The sequence below is a fragment of the Haliaeetus albicilla genome, chromosome 5 (genome assembly GCF_947461875.1).
Source record: "Haliaeetus albicilla chromosome 5, bHalAlb1.1, whole genome shotgun sequence".
NCBI classification, from domain to species: domain Eukaryota; kingdom Metazoa; phylum Chordata; class Aves; order Accipitriformes; family Accipitridae; genus Haliaeetus; species Haliaeetus albicilla.
In genome coordinates, this window is record NC_091487.1 from 45,255,833 (window position 1) to 45,272,427 (window position 16,595).

General features: G+C 43.3%; 1 protein-coding gene across 2 annotated transcripts in view; it reads right to left on the reverse strand.

Moving 5' to 3' along the window:
- The window catches only part of LOC104311506 (C1q and TNF related 4), a 31,510-nt gene extending 16,027 nt beyond the window's left edge, over positions 1 to 15,483 (reverse strand). The window contains exon 1 of one of the 2 annotated variants that reach the window (XM_069784630.1): positions 15,435 to 15,483. In XM_069784630.1, the coding sequence (XP_069640731.1) occupies positions 15,435 to 15,468 (34 nt within the window). In that variant the 5' untranslated portion in view covers positions 15,469 to 15,483. Of the gene's footprint in view, positions 1 to 9,213; positions 9,395 to 15,434 lie in introns of those variants that run through there. The other variant, XM_069784631.1, reaches the window with a different exon arrangement.
- Between the last annotated feature and the right edge of the window lie 1,112 nt (positions 15,484 to 16,595).

Consider the following 16,595-nt stretch of genomic DNA (forward strand, 5'->3'; position numbering starts at 1 on the left):
ACAGCTTGTCTCTATGAGTTTTTTATAGGGCATATTTCAATGATGTCATGCGCTGCAGGTTTCGTTCATCACAGGACCTTCGCGTGATCAACACCAGAAACCAGTATCTTATCAGCTCCAGCCCCGTTTCCTCCTCTGGATGCCTCAATGGCCTGGTAATCGACCTTATCGACAGGAGTGTCCTGCTTAAACAGGCCATCTTAGAGACAAAGGGCTCAAGATAAGCAGTTCACAGTTCCTTGAGATGATGGTCCAGTCCCCCACACCTGACAATCTTTGAGGCAAATGGTTCAGGATAAGAATTCAGTCTCTTACAGTGTTCTAAGGTTTGGTTTTACTTCTCAGTATCTTTGTTTTGATTTGATTGGTAGTAAATTAAATTAATTTTGTTTTTTCCCTAAGTTGACTCTATTTTTTACCTGTGACCATAACTGGTGAGTGATCCACCTGTTCTTGTCTCGATCCATGCGCTTTTCTTTATATTTTCTCCTCCCCATCCCACCCAGGCGGGAGGAGCGCGCGGGTGGCCTCATGGTGCTTTGTTGCAGGCTGGGCTTAAACCACAACACTACTCAAGTCTGAGTTCACTGACTGCTAAGAGCTGATACAGCAATGCAACCAAAGATGTTCACAAGTTGGGTAACTCTGGGCCCCCCCCTCTTGACTACCTGCAGTTAGCAGAAAACTTTTAGGAAGGAATAATTTCCCTTTGCTTGGCAGATCAACTTGTAACACTATGTTTCATCAATGGAAATATAATTGCTTTGGTCTTTTTATCCACCAAAGGCTGTCCTGTAACATACTTTGAGAAAATATCCCATGCTATTGACTGGTATTTTCTGACAGTAGGCTTTGCAAATCCATCTGAAAAAACTCTATCTGTACTGGGGCATCTACCTACAGGAATGCTGCTTTCCCTGGGAGCTTTTTTTCTTGTCTTGACAGGTTAAGGCAGGAAAGCATGCTGTCTTTTAACATCTGCCATCACACTCAGCCAAAAAATCACATTCATTTCTTTTCATGCCCTGCTGTTTTATTACTGTGAAGATACTCAGAGGACACTGTGAATTGCACTGCAGTGCTGCTCTTCACTGCCAACATGCTGCAACATCTCAATTTGGAAATTCACTGAGCTCTAGTTTAGTGAAGAAGGTGATAAAAGGCATTAAGATCTGTGTATCTTCCACCTCTGCTCTGGCATCTTCCTTTCTGCTCCTCCTCCTGCTGGGTCAGGACACAGGCCTGGAGCTGGAGAACTGAGAAGAAACAAGCATCATGTGCTCAGCACCAAAGCAGAGGCCAGTATTACTCCAGAATGAAAACTCTGCTCTGTCAAACTCTGTTTGGGGAAAGGAGGCTGTCAGTCAAAGTCCACATACGCTAATGAGTCTTTTTTCTGGTCCTGTTCTCTAATAGTCTGACACGACAATCCTGTTGCTTTCATAGCCAGCGAATTGGTAGACAGATCAAGAAACAACCATTTAAAGAATAATCATTGCTTGTGACTACCCCTATTTTTGTCACCAGACAGTCTTTTGAGACCCAGACTTCCCCTGGGTGATACAGAAGTTCTTGATTAACAATGAAATTCTGCAATACACATAGTGCTCTTCAATATCAGTTGCTTTTCATGAATCAGGTTTATCAAATTCTTGGCCCAGTAGCAGTCTTTCTTTTATGTCTACAGATACACTGTTAAAAGTAGCAAAGCAAGTTAGCAAAGTTAGTCATTGTCACGTTTGTTAATACTGACCCTTCACAATCAGCAATGTGCAGTTCCCCATTTCCAGCGCTCTTTCCTGCCAAATCCCTTGTAATGAGACCTCTCTGAGGAATGCCTGTAGACAGCTGGAACCTGGGCCCTTTCAATTTTTTAACCATTTTACTAACAACTATTTCTCAGAAGGCTATAGGTGGTGCAAATGAGACATCCCAAGGCTGTGAATTGATAGCTGATATCTTCAGGAAAACCCCAGTTTCTGATTCCACTTTTTAAATTCTATTTTGGTCCAGGGATTTGATCAGCTTGTCAACTTCTTCAACAGTGAGCTATGAAGTTCCTCCCTTAAATCCTGTACAAGTCAAGCTTTCACAGTTGTGCTTTTGTACTTGTTTTTTTTCTGTGACAATCTGACACAGAGGTACTGCTGCCCACAAGGCAGAGTCTACTGCCCTGGCTGGAGGGACAGTGAGAAGCATTTGCTGAACAATCTCCTCAATACACACATAGTTTTACAAAGTTTTCCCATATCTGCTTTCTGGCTTTATATTGTTTCCAGTATTTAAAAAATGCCAGTCCCCTCATAATGGCAGTAGAAATGCTTGTGTGACTATTTCTGTAAAGCTCCATCTGCACTGGGAAGCTGCTGGTAAAAGGCTGTAGCATTACCATCAAAAAGCGCTGCTGGACACTGCTGTTCACTCATCAGTTCCTCATTCACAGTGAGAAAGCGCTCAGAGCCTGTCGAGTGTTCTCAGATTCCAGGCTCATCTGTGTGACCAGCCAGTTTCCTCCTAGGCAAAATTGTCTTTGACAGCTTGAAGCTGCTACCTCTGATTTTGCTTATAGGAAAGGAATTTTGCTAAAATACTGAACTAATGACTGCAGCAACCCACTGGCAGGTTTTATGTAACTTTTAGACGCTAACTGGACATAATAGAAAAGAAAAAAAAAGAATTAACATGAAGGGTATGGCTGCTCTGAACACTGTTATGCAGATGCTTTATTTAAAGCAGGCTTGGATATCATTACATTGCATTAAATACACAGCTCATACTGACAGAAGTGCCATTTGCAATAGCCTACACAATTTCCTCACAACCACACTGAGAAATTTCAGCCATGCACCCTAAACCCAAATGTTCACATTCAGTTCATATTTCAAGCCAGTTTTCCCTCTACTCAAATTCTTTCAGCCCCCTACCTTCCTTCTAGCTACTTCTGTCGAACACCTTTCCTTTTCAAGACAATTATCAACAGCTTCCAACAGACTACCATCTGCAGAACTCCCTCCAGCATGTTCAGTAGTCTTCTGCCCAGCCTGTCTCGGATTTCCTCCCAAGTTTCCTACAGAACGACCCCTCCACCTTGTTGCCTCCTCCTACTAGTACAAAGGAGATTTTTTACATCAGCTACCCTTTGCTTTATCCCCTTCCAGAACCACCTTATTCCAAAGGTGAACCTCCTTTAGCATCAGGTCACAGTAAGTCTTCTTTTGGATACCCTTTCTGCTTCCCACATAAAGACTCGGTTTCATATACTCATATAAGAAGTAAAGAAAGCAAAGGGAAGGATGGGAGAGGGAGCGATGAAATAAACTCAGGCAAAGCAATACAAGCTAACGTGAAGCACTGGTGAGTCCTTGGGTGGAAGGGATGTGAATTTACTTGGAAATATCTGGGGCATCAAGTGACTGGCTTTCTAAGCAAACCATTATTTTTCCCAAAGTTATTCAAGCAGCAATGGAAGATGGGGGTGGGGGGAAAAGCAATCAGAGCTTACATGGTGTCACATCTCCCAGAGTAAATAAAAATATGAGGATTTCCATTAATTTATGGATAATTCCAGTGTAAGAGTGTTTAAATGACACCAGATTATAATGCTAATATGCTACAGTTCACTGAGCAACAGCTCCATGAAAACAGCCTTCTAAAAAGCACAGCCTAATTCTTCATTTTCTCCTTGTTTTGTTCATTCAACACAGATTCTTTCCAGCAGTTGTTCTGCAGACTTTCAGTTCCAGAGAGTACCTGTTTTCATAGAAAAAAATTCCCTATTGCCTGGTTGGTATAAAAACCACTCCACTCCTCCTAGTATGTCTTTAACTTCTCCAAGAGCTTTTCTTTTTGTCTGAGTGGAAAGATCTAAAGCTTGTGGAGAGAGAAAAATCCTTCTCCCTTTAGAGAATTAAAAAAGTCTTTGGTTGGACTCAAAACTTTTTCTATTTAGGATCTTATGTGCAGGTCTCCACTGCAGCATCCAAAAGAGTTGATCATTGCTCTCTTATTTCTTTCTACCTGTCTCCTCACAGAGATCCAGCATTTTTTCACCATGCACAGGGGATCCTCTGTTCCATTTATATTAAACAATATATGTTAAACCGTGAATACTACAGGACCTAGATTTTCTCTCCCTGGAGAAAGGCCTAAAGACATCAATTGTAGAATGATGCTTTATTTTATTCCTATTCTGAATTCCATTATTTTATTTAATTTTATCTCTAAAATAGCATTTTTGGACTACGATATTTCATTCAAGGAGTAAAATACTAGAAGAGTTTGTATTTTCAGTTCAGATGACTTTGCTAACTGCTAATCCTCATTCATTTTTCTTCTTCTGTATCGTTGTTTTCAGCATTCATAAACTCAGTCAAGCATCTGCTCCAGGGAAATCAGAACGTCCCGTTCCCTATGTCTTCTTCAAAAAGAGAGACCTCTTTTAACCAGCTTCTAGTAAGCTCTTACTTTTCTTTCAGGCTCTTTTCAGGAAGAGCTGCACTGTGTTCTTGGTGCTGTGCTATCCCTGAATATCAGATAAACATCAGAACAGGGCCCACAGACAGCTTTTATTTCATATACATGAAATGAGCATGTTGCCTTCATAAAATGATAGAAGAATGGTCTAGAAGAGAAGTTAAGATGTCAGACAGTCCAAGGTGCTTTCCCATGATAGGATCACTAGCCTAATTTCATTCTTCACAGACACTAGCCTAATTTCATTCTTCACAGATAATTGTCTAACTTGTTCTTAAAATGATGGAGTCTTCACAACCTCCCCAGACCAAAAATTCAACAGTTTTTATTATCCCAGGTCCTAGAAAATTATTCCTGCAGTCTAAAATAATCTTTCTTTCTGCTACTTCTTGCTTTCTGCTCCATCCACCATGAGCCCAAAGAAAAGATCATTCCCTCCTCTATTTTGTATCTGAAGACTGTAATATTCCCCTGCCAGCTTTCTGGTCTTTGGGCTACATAATTTCAGTTATTTCAAATCATCTTGCAGGTCACGTTTTTCTGACCTGTGATGAGTCCTGCTGCCCTTCTCTGGACTCTCTCTGACTGAATTGCACCTGTCTCGATGTGTAATAACCAAAACTTCACCCAGCTTCCAAGCTGAGGCTTTAGCAATGCTGAACAGAGCAGGAGGATTGCTTCACATGTCTTCCAGGCTATATGTCTTTTATATATCCTAGCAAGATGTTTGCCTCCATTTGCAACAGCATGACGTTGACTCGTGTTCAGCTTGTGATCTATCATAACACTCAGATTCTTTTCTGCAGAGTTGCAACCTAGTCATTTACTTCTCTCTTGTGCTTATACAGTTGATTTATTCCTGCCTTATTGTAGTACCTTGCATTTATCCCTACTGAATTTCATCCAGTTCTTTTCCTAGCAGTTCTTCCAGTTTCTTGGAATAATTTTGAATTCTGATCTTTTCCTCCAGCATATTTCAAGTCTCACAGTTTTATGTCCCTCTCTTTATATTACCCACTCTTTATATTACCATCCAGGTCATCTAAGAAAACACTGAACAAAACCATATCCAGGACACACCGACACAGCTATCATATCAGTTTTAAGCAGCTTGTGGCCTCTCTGAAGGACTGGCACAGACTAAAAGCACACAGATTATGAGCTCTGAATCTTCTGATACTATTTAAAGACCTTCCTGTTCAGAAAATCATGTTTACCCAGTTTATAGACTCCTTCACCTGCTATGCATTGTGCCTCACCAAAGCAAATATCTAAATTAATGTGCAACCACAGTCAAGAATTTCAACTTTTACTTAAAAAAAACCAAATTAAATCTCTCACTCTTATGCCACAGATATCTTTTAATATGTAAAATGACAAAAGCCAGTTCTGTTAGAACCTGCTGGGATACTGAAACAATGAATGGGAAAGATGTGACCAGCTCTCTTCTAATATAACTTGGGGTTATATTAGACATGTTGTAATTTTTTACATTCACTGTAGTTAGCCCAGCAGTACACAGTGGAAGGGATGCACCGAGGCAGCTAGTTAATTTCAATGGACTAAACATTTTCTTTGCATCTGCCCTTGACCAAAGGACTGCAGGTTCCTTTCCTCAGAGCTCAAACGCCGGCTGTGGTGGTCACAAGCAGGCACATAACAGATAGTAAGCCTTTGTGTACGGAGTAAAAGGAATAAAGCTGATCTGGTATTCCTCCTGACAACAGTGGCTTGACTTTCTCATCTGGCTCTGGCTCTCATTCCAGTAACCACTACCATAGTGTCCCCAGATTCCTTAACCCAATATGGATGGTTTTCCTGGCACTGTGGCTGAGGCCCTGGCACAGCAGAAAACATGCATGGGATGAATTAGCCAGCTGGAGGGTGAAGAGGGAGAAATAGGACATTATGAATTTGTACTGTTTCCCAGTGGGGCCCTAGTAATCAATTATTAGCCTCTGGAGTAGCCACTTACTGCTTGCTCTGTGATCATCTCCTGATTCTGGCTGTGTTACCTCTGCTGGAAACCTCAGACCTTTGATTAGATACAGCAGGAATTCCTCCTTTGTTCTCTAACCTGTCTGGAGGAAGTATGCAACTAGAGAGAGGCTTTACAGGGACAAGAAAGCACTCAGAGGTAGACAAGGGATTGACAAGAGAGCCAGCAGCACAGCAGCTGTGTATTACCGGCTTATCTCATTTGGGCATCAGGCAAATTTCCTTTCTGGTGATAGGGGCAAAGGAAAAGGTAAAGGAAAGCTGGAAGGAAAAACAAAGTCCCGACTTTATTTCAGCTTGGATCTGCTGGGCAATGGGATCTACACTAAATTTCTGGGTGTCAATCAAGAAGTAAGAGCTGAAGCTTTTAATCTCTACTGGGTGAAAACTGGAGTCAGTCTTTCAAATACTGTATGATGGACTATCAAATTGCCAAGCCTTAATATGTCTTCCAAGATAGAACAAAGATCCTCGCCCCTACAGACTAGTCAGTAAGCTGTAATTCTAAGGCAAGTGGAACATCATTTTTCCTTAACTGGGCACCTTGGAGTAGAACGTACACTTCATATGTTGGATGTTTAAAAGGATGGGTGAATGGAAGAGTTTGGGAGTAAAACCCATCAGATCCTAACATCTGACCTCAGATGCTGATAACAAAACCCTAGACTTCAACATTTTTAAGACTCTAGCAATTTTAAGCCCTATTTTTTCTCTGTTCTCATGCCTTAGAGTCAATGCAGAGATGAGCATCTCTTGGAGGCAGACATTTCTCAGCTGAGAATATTATATTCTCAGAGGTACTCTCCATCTCGGAAATCTACGATCACTAGCAGATTAGTTCATTTCAATGTTCTTGGCCTATAACTAACCATAAGAATGTGGAAATTTTGGCTGAATGGCAGTGATCGCTTGGAGGCTCACTGCATGTTCACTTTCCACAAGCACTGGCCTCTTTTTTTTTGGTCTTCGTATTATCAGGTGCTATGCACAGAAGGTTCAAACTATATTGGCTCTTCACACCTTAGACATACAGTATTTCTCTGTGTGCCTGTGTTCATCTAGATTACTGTTTGATACAAGAGTGAGTATTCCAAGAACTGGCGATCAACAGTCGGCCTTGCCGCTGTTTGGAAATATGTCTATTATTAAAATGGAGAATATAAAAGCTATCATACACCTACTTGAGTACAGGTGACAGTTTAGTGATCCTGTATTTCCATAAGTACAGCTGCTGCCATTGTGGGTCTACCCAGCCTCCTGTATTTGGAAAATATGAATGGTTCTCAGTTTATCAACGAGCACTCTCTGGAGAGCACAGCACAATGGACAGATGATCACACTAGTAAAACATAAATAACAACAAATGGGATTCCAAGTTTTGCCGCCAAATCTCTAGTTCCAATGTATTTAATTTCTGCATCTGTTTCTTCATCTACAGAACAGCAAATGTCTACCACACTGACAAATTATCAGATTTAAATCAATTCCGTGTTGAAGTCATAGGTCCTCCATTATGGAGACCAAATGTACTTCGAAGGTATTGCTTCTTCCAGATGGAAAATATGAAACTCATTTGTAGAGCCTAGTCCACTAACCATTCAGTACTCTGAACTGCAGCTTTCTAGAGGGGAACAGGATGAATGTAGAGGGTAATGCTGCCCTACTGGGAATCCTCATTCTTCTTTGACATACCTTTTACTGCCATAAATTAACCCTTAAGAACGGCTAGACAAGCAAACAGCTGCCATATGCCTAGATAGGATTACAGCCTCATTGGCAAAGTATTTCAAAGTCTTGTTACACATCATGTCCCTGGAGAAGAGAAACTGCAGAAGGTTGCAATAGCACCAGAATGAATAATTGAAGCATGGCTCATTCAGTATGTGCATAAACTGAAGGGTCACAGTGCTGCCTTCTAGTCAGCCGGCAGTGCAGAACCTCACCGAGTGTCTGACAGAAACATCGTCTGGAGATGCTGACCCACTTCCCTGGGAGCTTTTGGGGAGTGGGTTGAGGAGATGACTGTAGGATTGCCAAGTACACAGCGAAGGATTAAGCTAGATAATCTGACAGAAAACTCTACGTTACAGAATCAGTCACAATGCTACTCTTGGGAGAACCCTTGGGACTCGGTTCTCCCAGGAAACTACAGTAGAGATCCATGCAAGATTAATGCTATTTCCCACCTGGGAAACCGCCCCTGTGGGAATCTTTCCGGATGCCCTTCCCCACGGCCGGCCCCTGCGACGTTCTCCAACCTCGGCTCGGTGCTTAAGCGAGGCCAAAATTTCAGACCCTTTCCCACATAAACCCTAGCCGTTTAATATTGGAAATAAAAGGGACGAGGGAAGGTAGCTCAGGCGTTTCCCGCTATTGTCCAGCTCCTCAGTGGGAACGGAGAGGGAGCGCAGCCCTCCCAGGCGACCGCCCGCGCCCTCCCCGCCGCCCCCGAGGGCCACGGGCTGAGGGACCGCAGCCTGTCCCGAGCGCCCGCCTTCTCAAGCACCGCGGGCCGCCTCCGTGAGAGCCCCGACGGCCCTTTCTGCCGCGGCCCGGGGCACCAGCTCCGTCCGTCCGGCCTCTCCACAGGCGCCGCCGGCGACAGGCCCGCCCCTCTCCCCCTCCTCCCGCCTCATCGCCCCTGTCCGGCCGCGGAACCCCGATCTTCATCCCCGGCCCTTCAGGTACAGCCCGGCCCCGCCAACAAGCGGCTCCCCCCCCCCCTCCCCCGCGGCACGGTACCTGCTGCCGCCCCGCGGCGGCGGCTCCGCGGCGGCGGTTGGCGACCGTTGGCGGCCGTTGAGCGGCGCGCGGGGCTGTGCGCGGGGCCGCGGGGCTGACTGCGCACTGACAGCTCCGGAGCCGCGGCGGCGGCGGCGGCGGCGGGGGCCGGGGCTGGGGAAGGGGGGCTCGGGCACCCGGGGCTCCGGCGCCGAATCAGTGACGGGAGGAGGGCCCGAGGGCGGGCGGGAGAGGGGAAGGGGGGGGGGGCGAAGGGGCTCGGAGCCCCCCCTCACAGCCGGCGGCAGCTCGGCCTCCGGGAGGCGACGACGCCCGCGGGCGCTGCAGGGGGGGAGGAGGAGTGTGACAGGGGAAGGGGCGGCGGGGCGATTGCGGAGGTTTGAGAAAGCCGGGCTGGGCTCCGCCGGTTGCCTTCCCGGGAGGGGAGGGCGCTGGAAACGGGCGCCGTGGGATTATGCACCAGCCGTTCACCACCACGGCCGCGTCTGCGGCGGCGGAGGGAGGCGGCGGTTGGGGCGGGCAGCGCTCCCACCCCGGCGGTCCTCGGGCAGGTCGGTGAGGGAGAGGGAATAGCGTTAGTTAGGCGAAAACGATGTAACTGGGGGAAGCGACATGCTTTTGGCTACCCGACACCGTGTTCGTGCCTGACCTTCTCCTGCTCTGGGGGTTTGTGGGTCCAAAAGCTTGTCTGTAGACCTGCTGTGTTGTTTGGTCCAGCAAAAGCTCGTACCTCTCTCTAGAAAGCTTGGCTTGCCTTAGATCATCACCTGACAACAGCAAGGCTACTTACTTGTTCCTTTGAAGGTCGGCATTGATTTTTGCTGACAGCAAAATAGCAGACTTTTCACATTACTGTTCTGTGTTGAAGAGCAAATTTGGGGTTTTGTAAAGCACGTTTGTTGTTAGCCCTGTAAAATCTAATGTTGACTTCCACAAAGAAGATGTAAAGATCTGAATGTTTAAAAAAAGTTCTAGCTCACCAACGCCAAAGGTCTTTCCTATACCCACCTGCTATGGGAGAAATTTAGATGCCAGTGTACTCATCTCAGAGTACAGATAGGGCACCGAGTAATGCTTCCCCTAGAGGATGGGCCAGCCTTTGTTGCCCTGTGCTGGCATGCTCTGCTCTCCAACCTCCATCTCCACTTACCCCTCTTGTGGCAGGCACCAGGACTTTCCCCTGTTGCAGCAGGTGCTGGACTTGAGTACTGACACGTTTGAATCAGTTTTCACATAATCCCTTTCCACTCCCCTCCCTTCCTCACGAGGTGTCAGAGCTTATGTGCACCCATGTACCAGTCACGAGGCTGATGCCCACAACAGACAGTGAGAGAATGATAAAAAAAAAAGGAAAAAGGAATAGCTTTCCTCAGAGAGGAAGAGGACTGTCAGATGAAATGACCAGAAAGCCATTTCCTTTTTAGTGCAGGATGCAATTTATGGCATAACAAGAACTTCCACTCTTTTCCCCAATAGCATGTCTAACGTGGTGTGCACATCATACTAAAAACCTGCCACCATGCAAATCCTCCCTAGCTCTCCACCCGTCAGCGGCTGCATCGTCCCTATGTTATATCTTTCTCCTTCTCCCCTCCTACAGAGCAAAACAAAGGAGATGATGACAAACAGAATGAGATATGAGAGAGTTAGAGCCTAACCCTCATGTGGTTCTGGTAACAGCTGTCAGCTGAACAGAGTATCCTGGATGGGCTGGCGTCCAGCTGGTACTGCTGGCTAAAAATATTTTGTGCTCTCTTAACAGCTTCTTTACACATTTCAAAGGACAGATTACTCAACACCCAATTTGCTGCTTGTGGAGGAATGCATGGACCACTGACTGCCAGGAGATGAGAATGCTCGTCTTGAGCATAGCCTAGACAAATGCATTTCTTTTAATCATGTAGCAATGATAGCAGTGATGAGTAATTTATCAACAGTATGATAGAATTGCCCTTCTAAATATGTATGTTGCCACTGGTGTCAAAGTGATTGAGTACTACGATACTACAGTATTATAAATTAGGCATGTATTTTGCATTGTCCTGTGTAATCCAGATGAACTGCCTCTGCCAGTTGTGCCTATGCCTCTGCCAGTTTTTCTTTCTCACTGGGGCAATACTGCTACATGCCTTCTCTGCCCCAGCTGAGCGGAGGCAGAGGGCTGAGAAGGGGACTGTGCTTCTACCCGGTAGCAGCCAGTGGATTTACTCCTTTTCCCTGGAAAAGTATTGAAACAGAGCAGAGCTGCCTTATCTGTGGGTCCCTACAGGAAGGAGGCAGGAGAAGGAAGGTAGAGGCTGTGAGGGGAAAGGAATACACTTCCCAAAAATGGCGAAAAGAAAAAGGAAAAGTGCTAGACCTCCTAGTGCCATCTCATACTGTTGCCTTCACTGCAGGTGAAAGTCTTCCCCACAAGGACATAACCCTTGAAGCCCCATAGGTTTACTGGAATGCTTTTTTTGGTGTTAGTATAATGAAAATTCTCATGGCATAACTCATTAAAAAAGGCAGCCTTAGAAGTGTAAGAATTAGCGCTACAAAATTAAGTTCAAGACTCCCTGGAAAAGGGTGCTCATATTTATTTTAAATAAAAATGATTTCAGTTACTTGCACTCATCACTCCTATTTCACTCACTCACTCACTCATATGCACAAGCACCAAGAGGTGTGTCTAAGTGGTCTGCCTAGGACCGTGTGTGTGTGTGTGAGAGACACACAGGAGAGGGGACACTAGCTATTGAGTCCTGTCCTTGGTATGTCTCTTAGGTTTGTCTTGATCAGGCACAACAAACCATAATTTGGAGAAGCTCTTTATATCCTCTGGGAGTCAAGCAGTCATTATGGCATGATTATGGCCTCAGTTTTGCATTCTTCATCCTTCCTAATTCTTAGGCAAGGCTGCTGCCCATCGCCTTTGTTTTCTTATTCTGGGTATCTCTATTGCTGCCTTCCTGTTGAGAGAACAGGAATGGCCCCTGTGATGCATTGAAACCTTGTTCCCATCCTCCTGTTATCAGACCCCAGGCTTTCTGCTGCTAAGTCATCTTTGATGTGGCCTTATTGGAGTGCAGACCTTCTGGTCTTGATGTATGCATATTCTTTATTACCAGTTTTATTGCTGTTGATTGTACCCTTGGTAATCAATATGTGCCTTATTTTTAATCCTTGATCTGTGTTGTATCACTATAAAGATGAGAAATGTCAAAGTAAGTAGTGATTCAAACAAGCCTAAGGATTAAAAAGAATACCACAAGAATATGTAAAGACTCACTAATAGGCAAACCAACTTATAGTGGGACAGTATAAGGCTAAAAGAAATAAACCTATGTGGTCCATTTTTGATGTGGTAACGGTTAACAGTGAGGTACCTCAAAATTCTGTATTAGGCTGCTGCTGGTTTGTATATTTATTACTAACCTGGAAATGGAATGATCAGCTATTAGCAGATGGCATGACTTGACTTACAATGAAGTCTCTCAACAGCAAAGAAAAGTTATCATCAATAACTATCATGGGTAAATAACTAACAGGATTTTTTGAGAGCCCACCTGCAAATCCTGTTCTTGGAAATGAAAGAATTTGGTGAGCTTTTGTTTGGTTTGTTTCTTTTCATGGTCTGGGGTTCTGCGATTCTGAATAGTCTACTTAAGGGAGATATGGATGTTGTTTCCTTTAGAAGAATTCAAAGCTTGAGCCTTGGGGTCATTGATCATATCAGGTATCTGGAGTGTGTTGTAGTGGCAGAAAGCCAAGAGGGGAGATATTCTGGGTTTGTTGAAATCTGGAGGAGGTCCATCTAGAAAGGTAGGTCAGAGGGAATCTATGATTACTACTGTAGAGGAGTAGCTGTATGCCACGTGCATAAGTGAGGAGGGAACAACAGTTGTGACCAGTGCTGGATGTGCTGTGTTTTCCTTTTTTGCTAATTGAAAGAGATTTTGGGTGGTGATGTGGTGCAAGCCAGAAGAAATGCAGCATAGGCTATGTTCAAGTGATTGAAGTGTAATCCTGGGTACAGTAGGAGCAGATCAATGACTTAATTCATTTTCATCAGGGACTTTAGTCCTTGAATGACTAAACTGGGAATCGTTGGCAGGGGTCACAGAGAAAATGCTCAGCAGCAGAAAACCAACCAGAAAAGCAGAAACCCATGTAGCTGACTGGCAACTTATGATACGAGGTGAAAAAACATCTGGAAAACACTCAGCTTACTGAATAGGTGTTAGACTCTCAGCAAGTCACCTACTGAGGAACTTGTCTGGCAAAATGTAACAGAAAATTGCGGGAGATATCTGATGGGAGTTCTTGCAAGAAGGTGAGCAATAGCTACTGGTGACTCCATGACAAAAAAGGCAGATGAAGCCAACAGCACAGTGATAACAGGGCAGCAGGTTGCAATTTTGCTGTACTTGGTAGACGTGAATGCTGATCTTTTTCACTGGAGAAGCAGCCAGGAAGACACAAAATTGACAACAGAAGAAGAAGGTAGAAAAAATTGTTTGAACTCAGTGTATGGCACACATAAGGTGTTAAGGAATTTAAAGAGAAGAAATATTTCACTTGTTTATCTCCTAATGCTAGAGCCTGAGAAACAAGGATAAAAAAAAAGACAATTCTCGACAATAAAAAGAGATTTGATATAACTGACAACACTGAAATGTCAAAGTGGTTCTCATGACTGGAATGTTGAGGGCTCACATAACGTGTGTAGGAAGGAAGGTGTGGTATAATTCCATGAAATTTAAAGTTCTGCCAAGCATTCCATTATGACCAAATGGAAAAAGAACATCAAAAATCCTCCTGAAAGAAACTAAGTATTTTCCCTTATATTTGAAGAAGTTAACATATGTCAGAAAGGTGTACAGCTCTGAATTCCACTGAGACACCTACAGACACATAGACAGGCCTTGTATATACTCAGCAACAGATTAACTGACACCATAACCAAATCTATCTAATTCAGTCAGGAGAAACAATCAATCAAGCAAACAGACAAACAGTTTGCCTAAGAACTAATTCTTATCCAACCACCCAATAAGAAAACAACACCTTTCCAGGTACTGTCTTTCCCCTTTCTCTTTCAGTCTTCATCCCTTTTCCTTCCAAATATTCTGGAAAATTTAATCCTTTCACATATTAATAGGATACAAGTGAATATCATGACCAAGTCTTAAATGGTTATGTTCTGTAGTATTGTCCCAGTATCAGCTTCTAAAGACGAAGATCAGTTAGCATATGCAGGTAGGAAAGATTAACAATACCATTGTACTTGCATCTGTTCAGAAGCCCAAACAAAACCCACAATTTGTAGATGGTAACTATATAAATAGAGAGGCAATTACTTCCTTAATGCGTAAATATCTTAACTAAAATGGTATCCACTGACAGCTAATTTCAGAGTTTTTTTAGTGTTAATAAAAATTGCCTGAAATTATTAAGAACTCACAGATCTTTTTACAAAACCATGTTTTATGTCCCAATGAAGATAGTATAATTCTATATTTTAGGCACAAAATAAAACCATATTGAAGTCATCCTGTCCTCAGTGTGTACCTATATATATATATATATGTACCTTTGGTTTTCCTGCAAGTCTCTTGAATTAAATTCTTAATTATGTGGGCATTTACCCACAGCAGCTAAAATTACTTTTCAACTCTGAGCTGTTTTCCTGAAAATCTGAGTATTAAACTGTTCATCCTCATGCCAAGAGACTAACCAGAACATAAGAGTCAAAGAAGCTGAGAAAAGCCTTTGCAGGGTCATTTTCAGTAACTAAGTTCTTCAAAATCTCAAATTGACAGTCTTCACATTATCAGAACCCTGCCATATTCCTCACACCTATGTGGGTTTAAGAATTGATTCTTCATATTTTTTAAATTCTGTAAATTGACAAATTTTTATTACTGTCAACTCTCCTTTAGGCATCCTTGGGATTCAAGATCTCTCCTTATTAGTTGAATTATAAAACACTCTGCCAAGCTATTTTTGCTGATAGCAGCACACCTGGGAATTTCTGAACCTCTGTGAATATAACTGGAGAAAGATAAGCAGTGCTGGTTTAACCAGTGACCTCTAACATTTTGCAATTTTTTCTTGTCCCTGAGATGTGTTCTTAAATGTTTCAGGATGAGTATTTAGGCTGGCATCTGGTAACCCACATCAGGAAACAAATTTGTTTGGAAAATAGCCCAAGAAAAAAAGAGAATGCAATTCATCACCTGGATGAGTTCCCTGGTCCTGTTCATTGTGCATTTCCACAAACTGTTGTCCTGGCATCTGTCAGAAATCAGGCATGGGCAAGGACAGCCTGAGGCAGCATTGCCAATAGAAGAAATGTTTGTCGACTGGCATCCTCAAATGCATACACAGCCTCCTGCAAATATCATGTTATGTCTCCTCGTAAGGCTGAGAGAAACCTTCTGGATGTGCTTCGGTAGTTCCTTCAACTGTCTTACATGGCTGCAAAACTCCCCTTTCTCTAAATCTGATCACACGCCAATGATCAGCATGCATAAACACTCCAGCTCTTCAAGATAGCCTTTTTCACTTCCACGGTTCTCAATTTAGCACTTAACTGTGTCTGTTGAAATAAGCTACCAGTCTGCATGTGTGATAAGTCACATTATTTTGAGTGAGTAATGACACAACAGAAGTGTCTGCGATAAATCACCCCTCTACACTACCCTGCCCACTCAACAGAACATAGCCATAGTCTCATTTCTTGAGCGATGATTTCTTCACTATTTTTGATTTCAAACAGTGCTGTGAAATAGCAGACTCCTCTTTCCCTTCCCTGTTAAAGCTAACTTTGATTGAACCCCAGATCTTCATCACAAAATGTATGCTTCTGAAAAGAATCGTCGATCAGAAGACAGCATTGTCCTCAGCTAATTAAAAAAACCAACGCAAACCCCCAGCATATTTCTTGATGACATCCCCTACATTTGGAAACCACCTTCTTTGTCATTCTTGAGACTTTGGTGCTATGGAAGATGACTCCAAGTCAGTTTTATCACCCCCAAAATAGTTTTCTTTCAAAAATTTTCCTACAGAACTGCTATCTCTGGTAAGTTTTATCTATTTATCTCAAGAGGCAAAAGAAGGTACTTTTGTCTTTCCATCTGTGCCAGCTCCTTTGTCTGCCAACAAAGAGCTTCACTATTTGAATCAAAATATTTTCCTGATATTCAGATCTCTAATTGAAATCATAGGATGAACTTAACACACATTCTGTTCATTGTAATTTATGAATAAGTTTCTTTTCTTGTTACTCATTGAAGCAAAAATATTGAAGTACAAACTGTTTTCCATTTTCTTCTAAATACCCTACATAACTGGACAGAAACTGTCATCATGCCCTACTTTCTTTGCAATTCTGC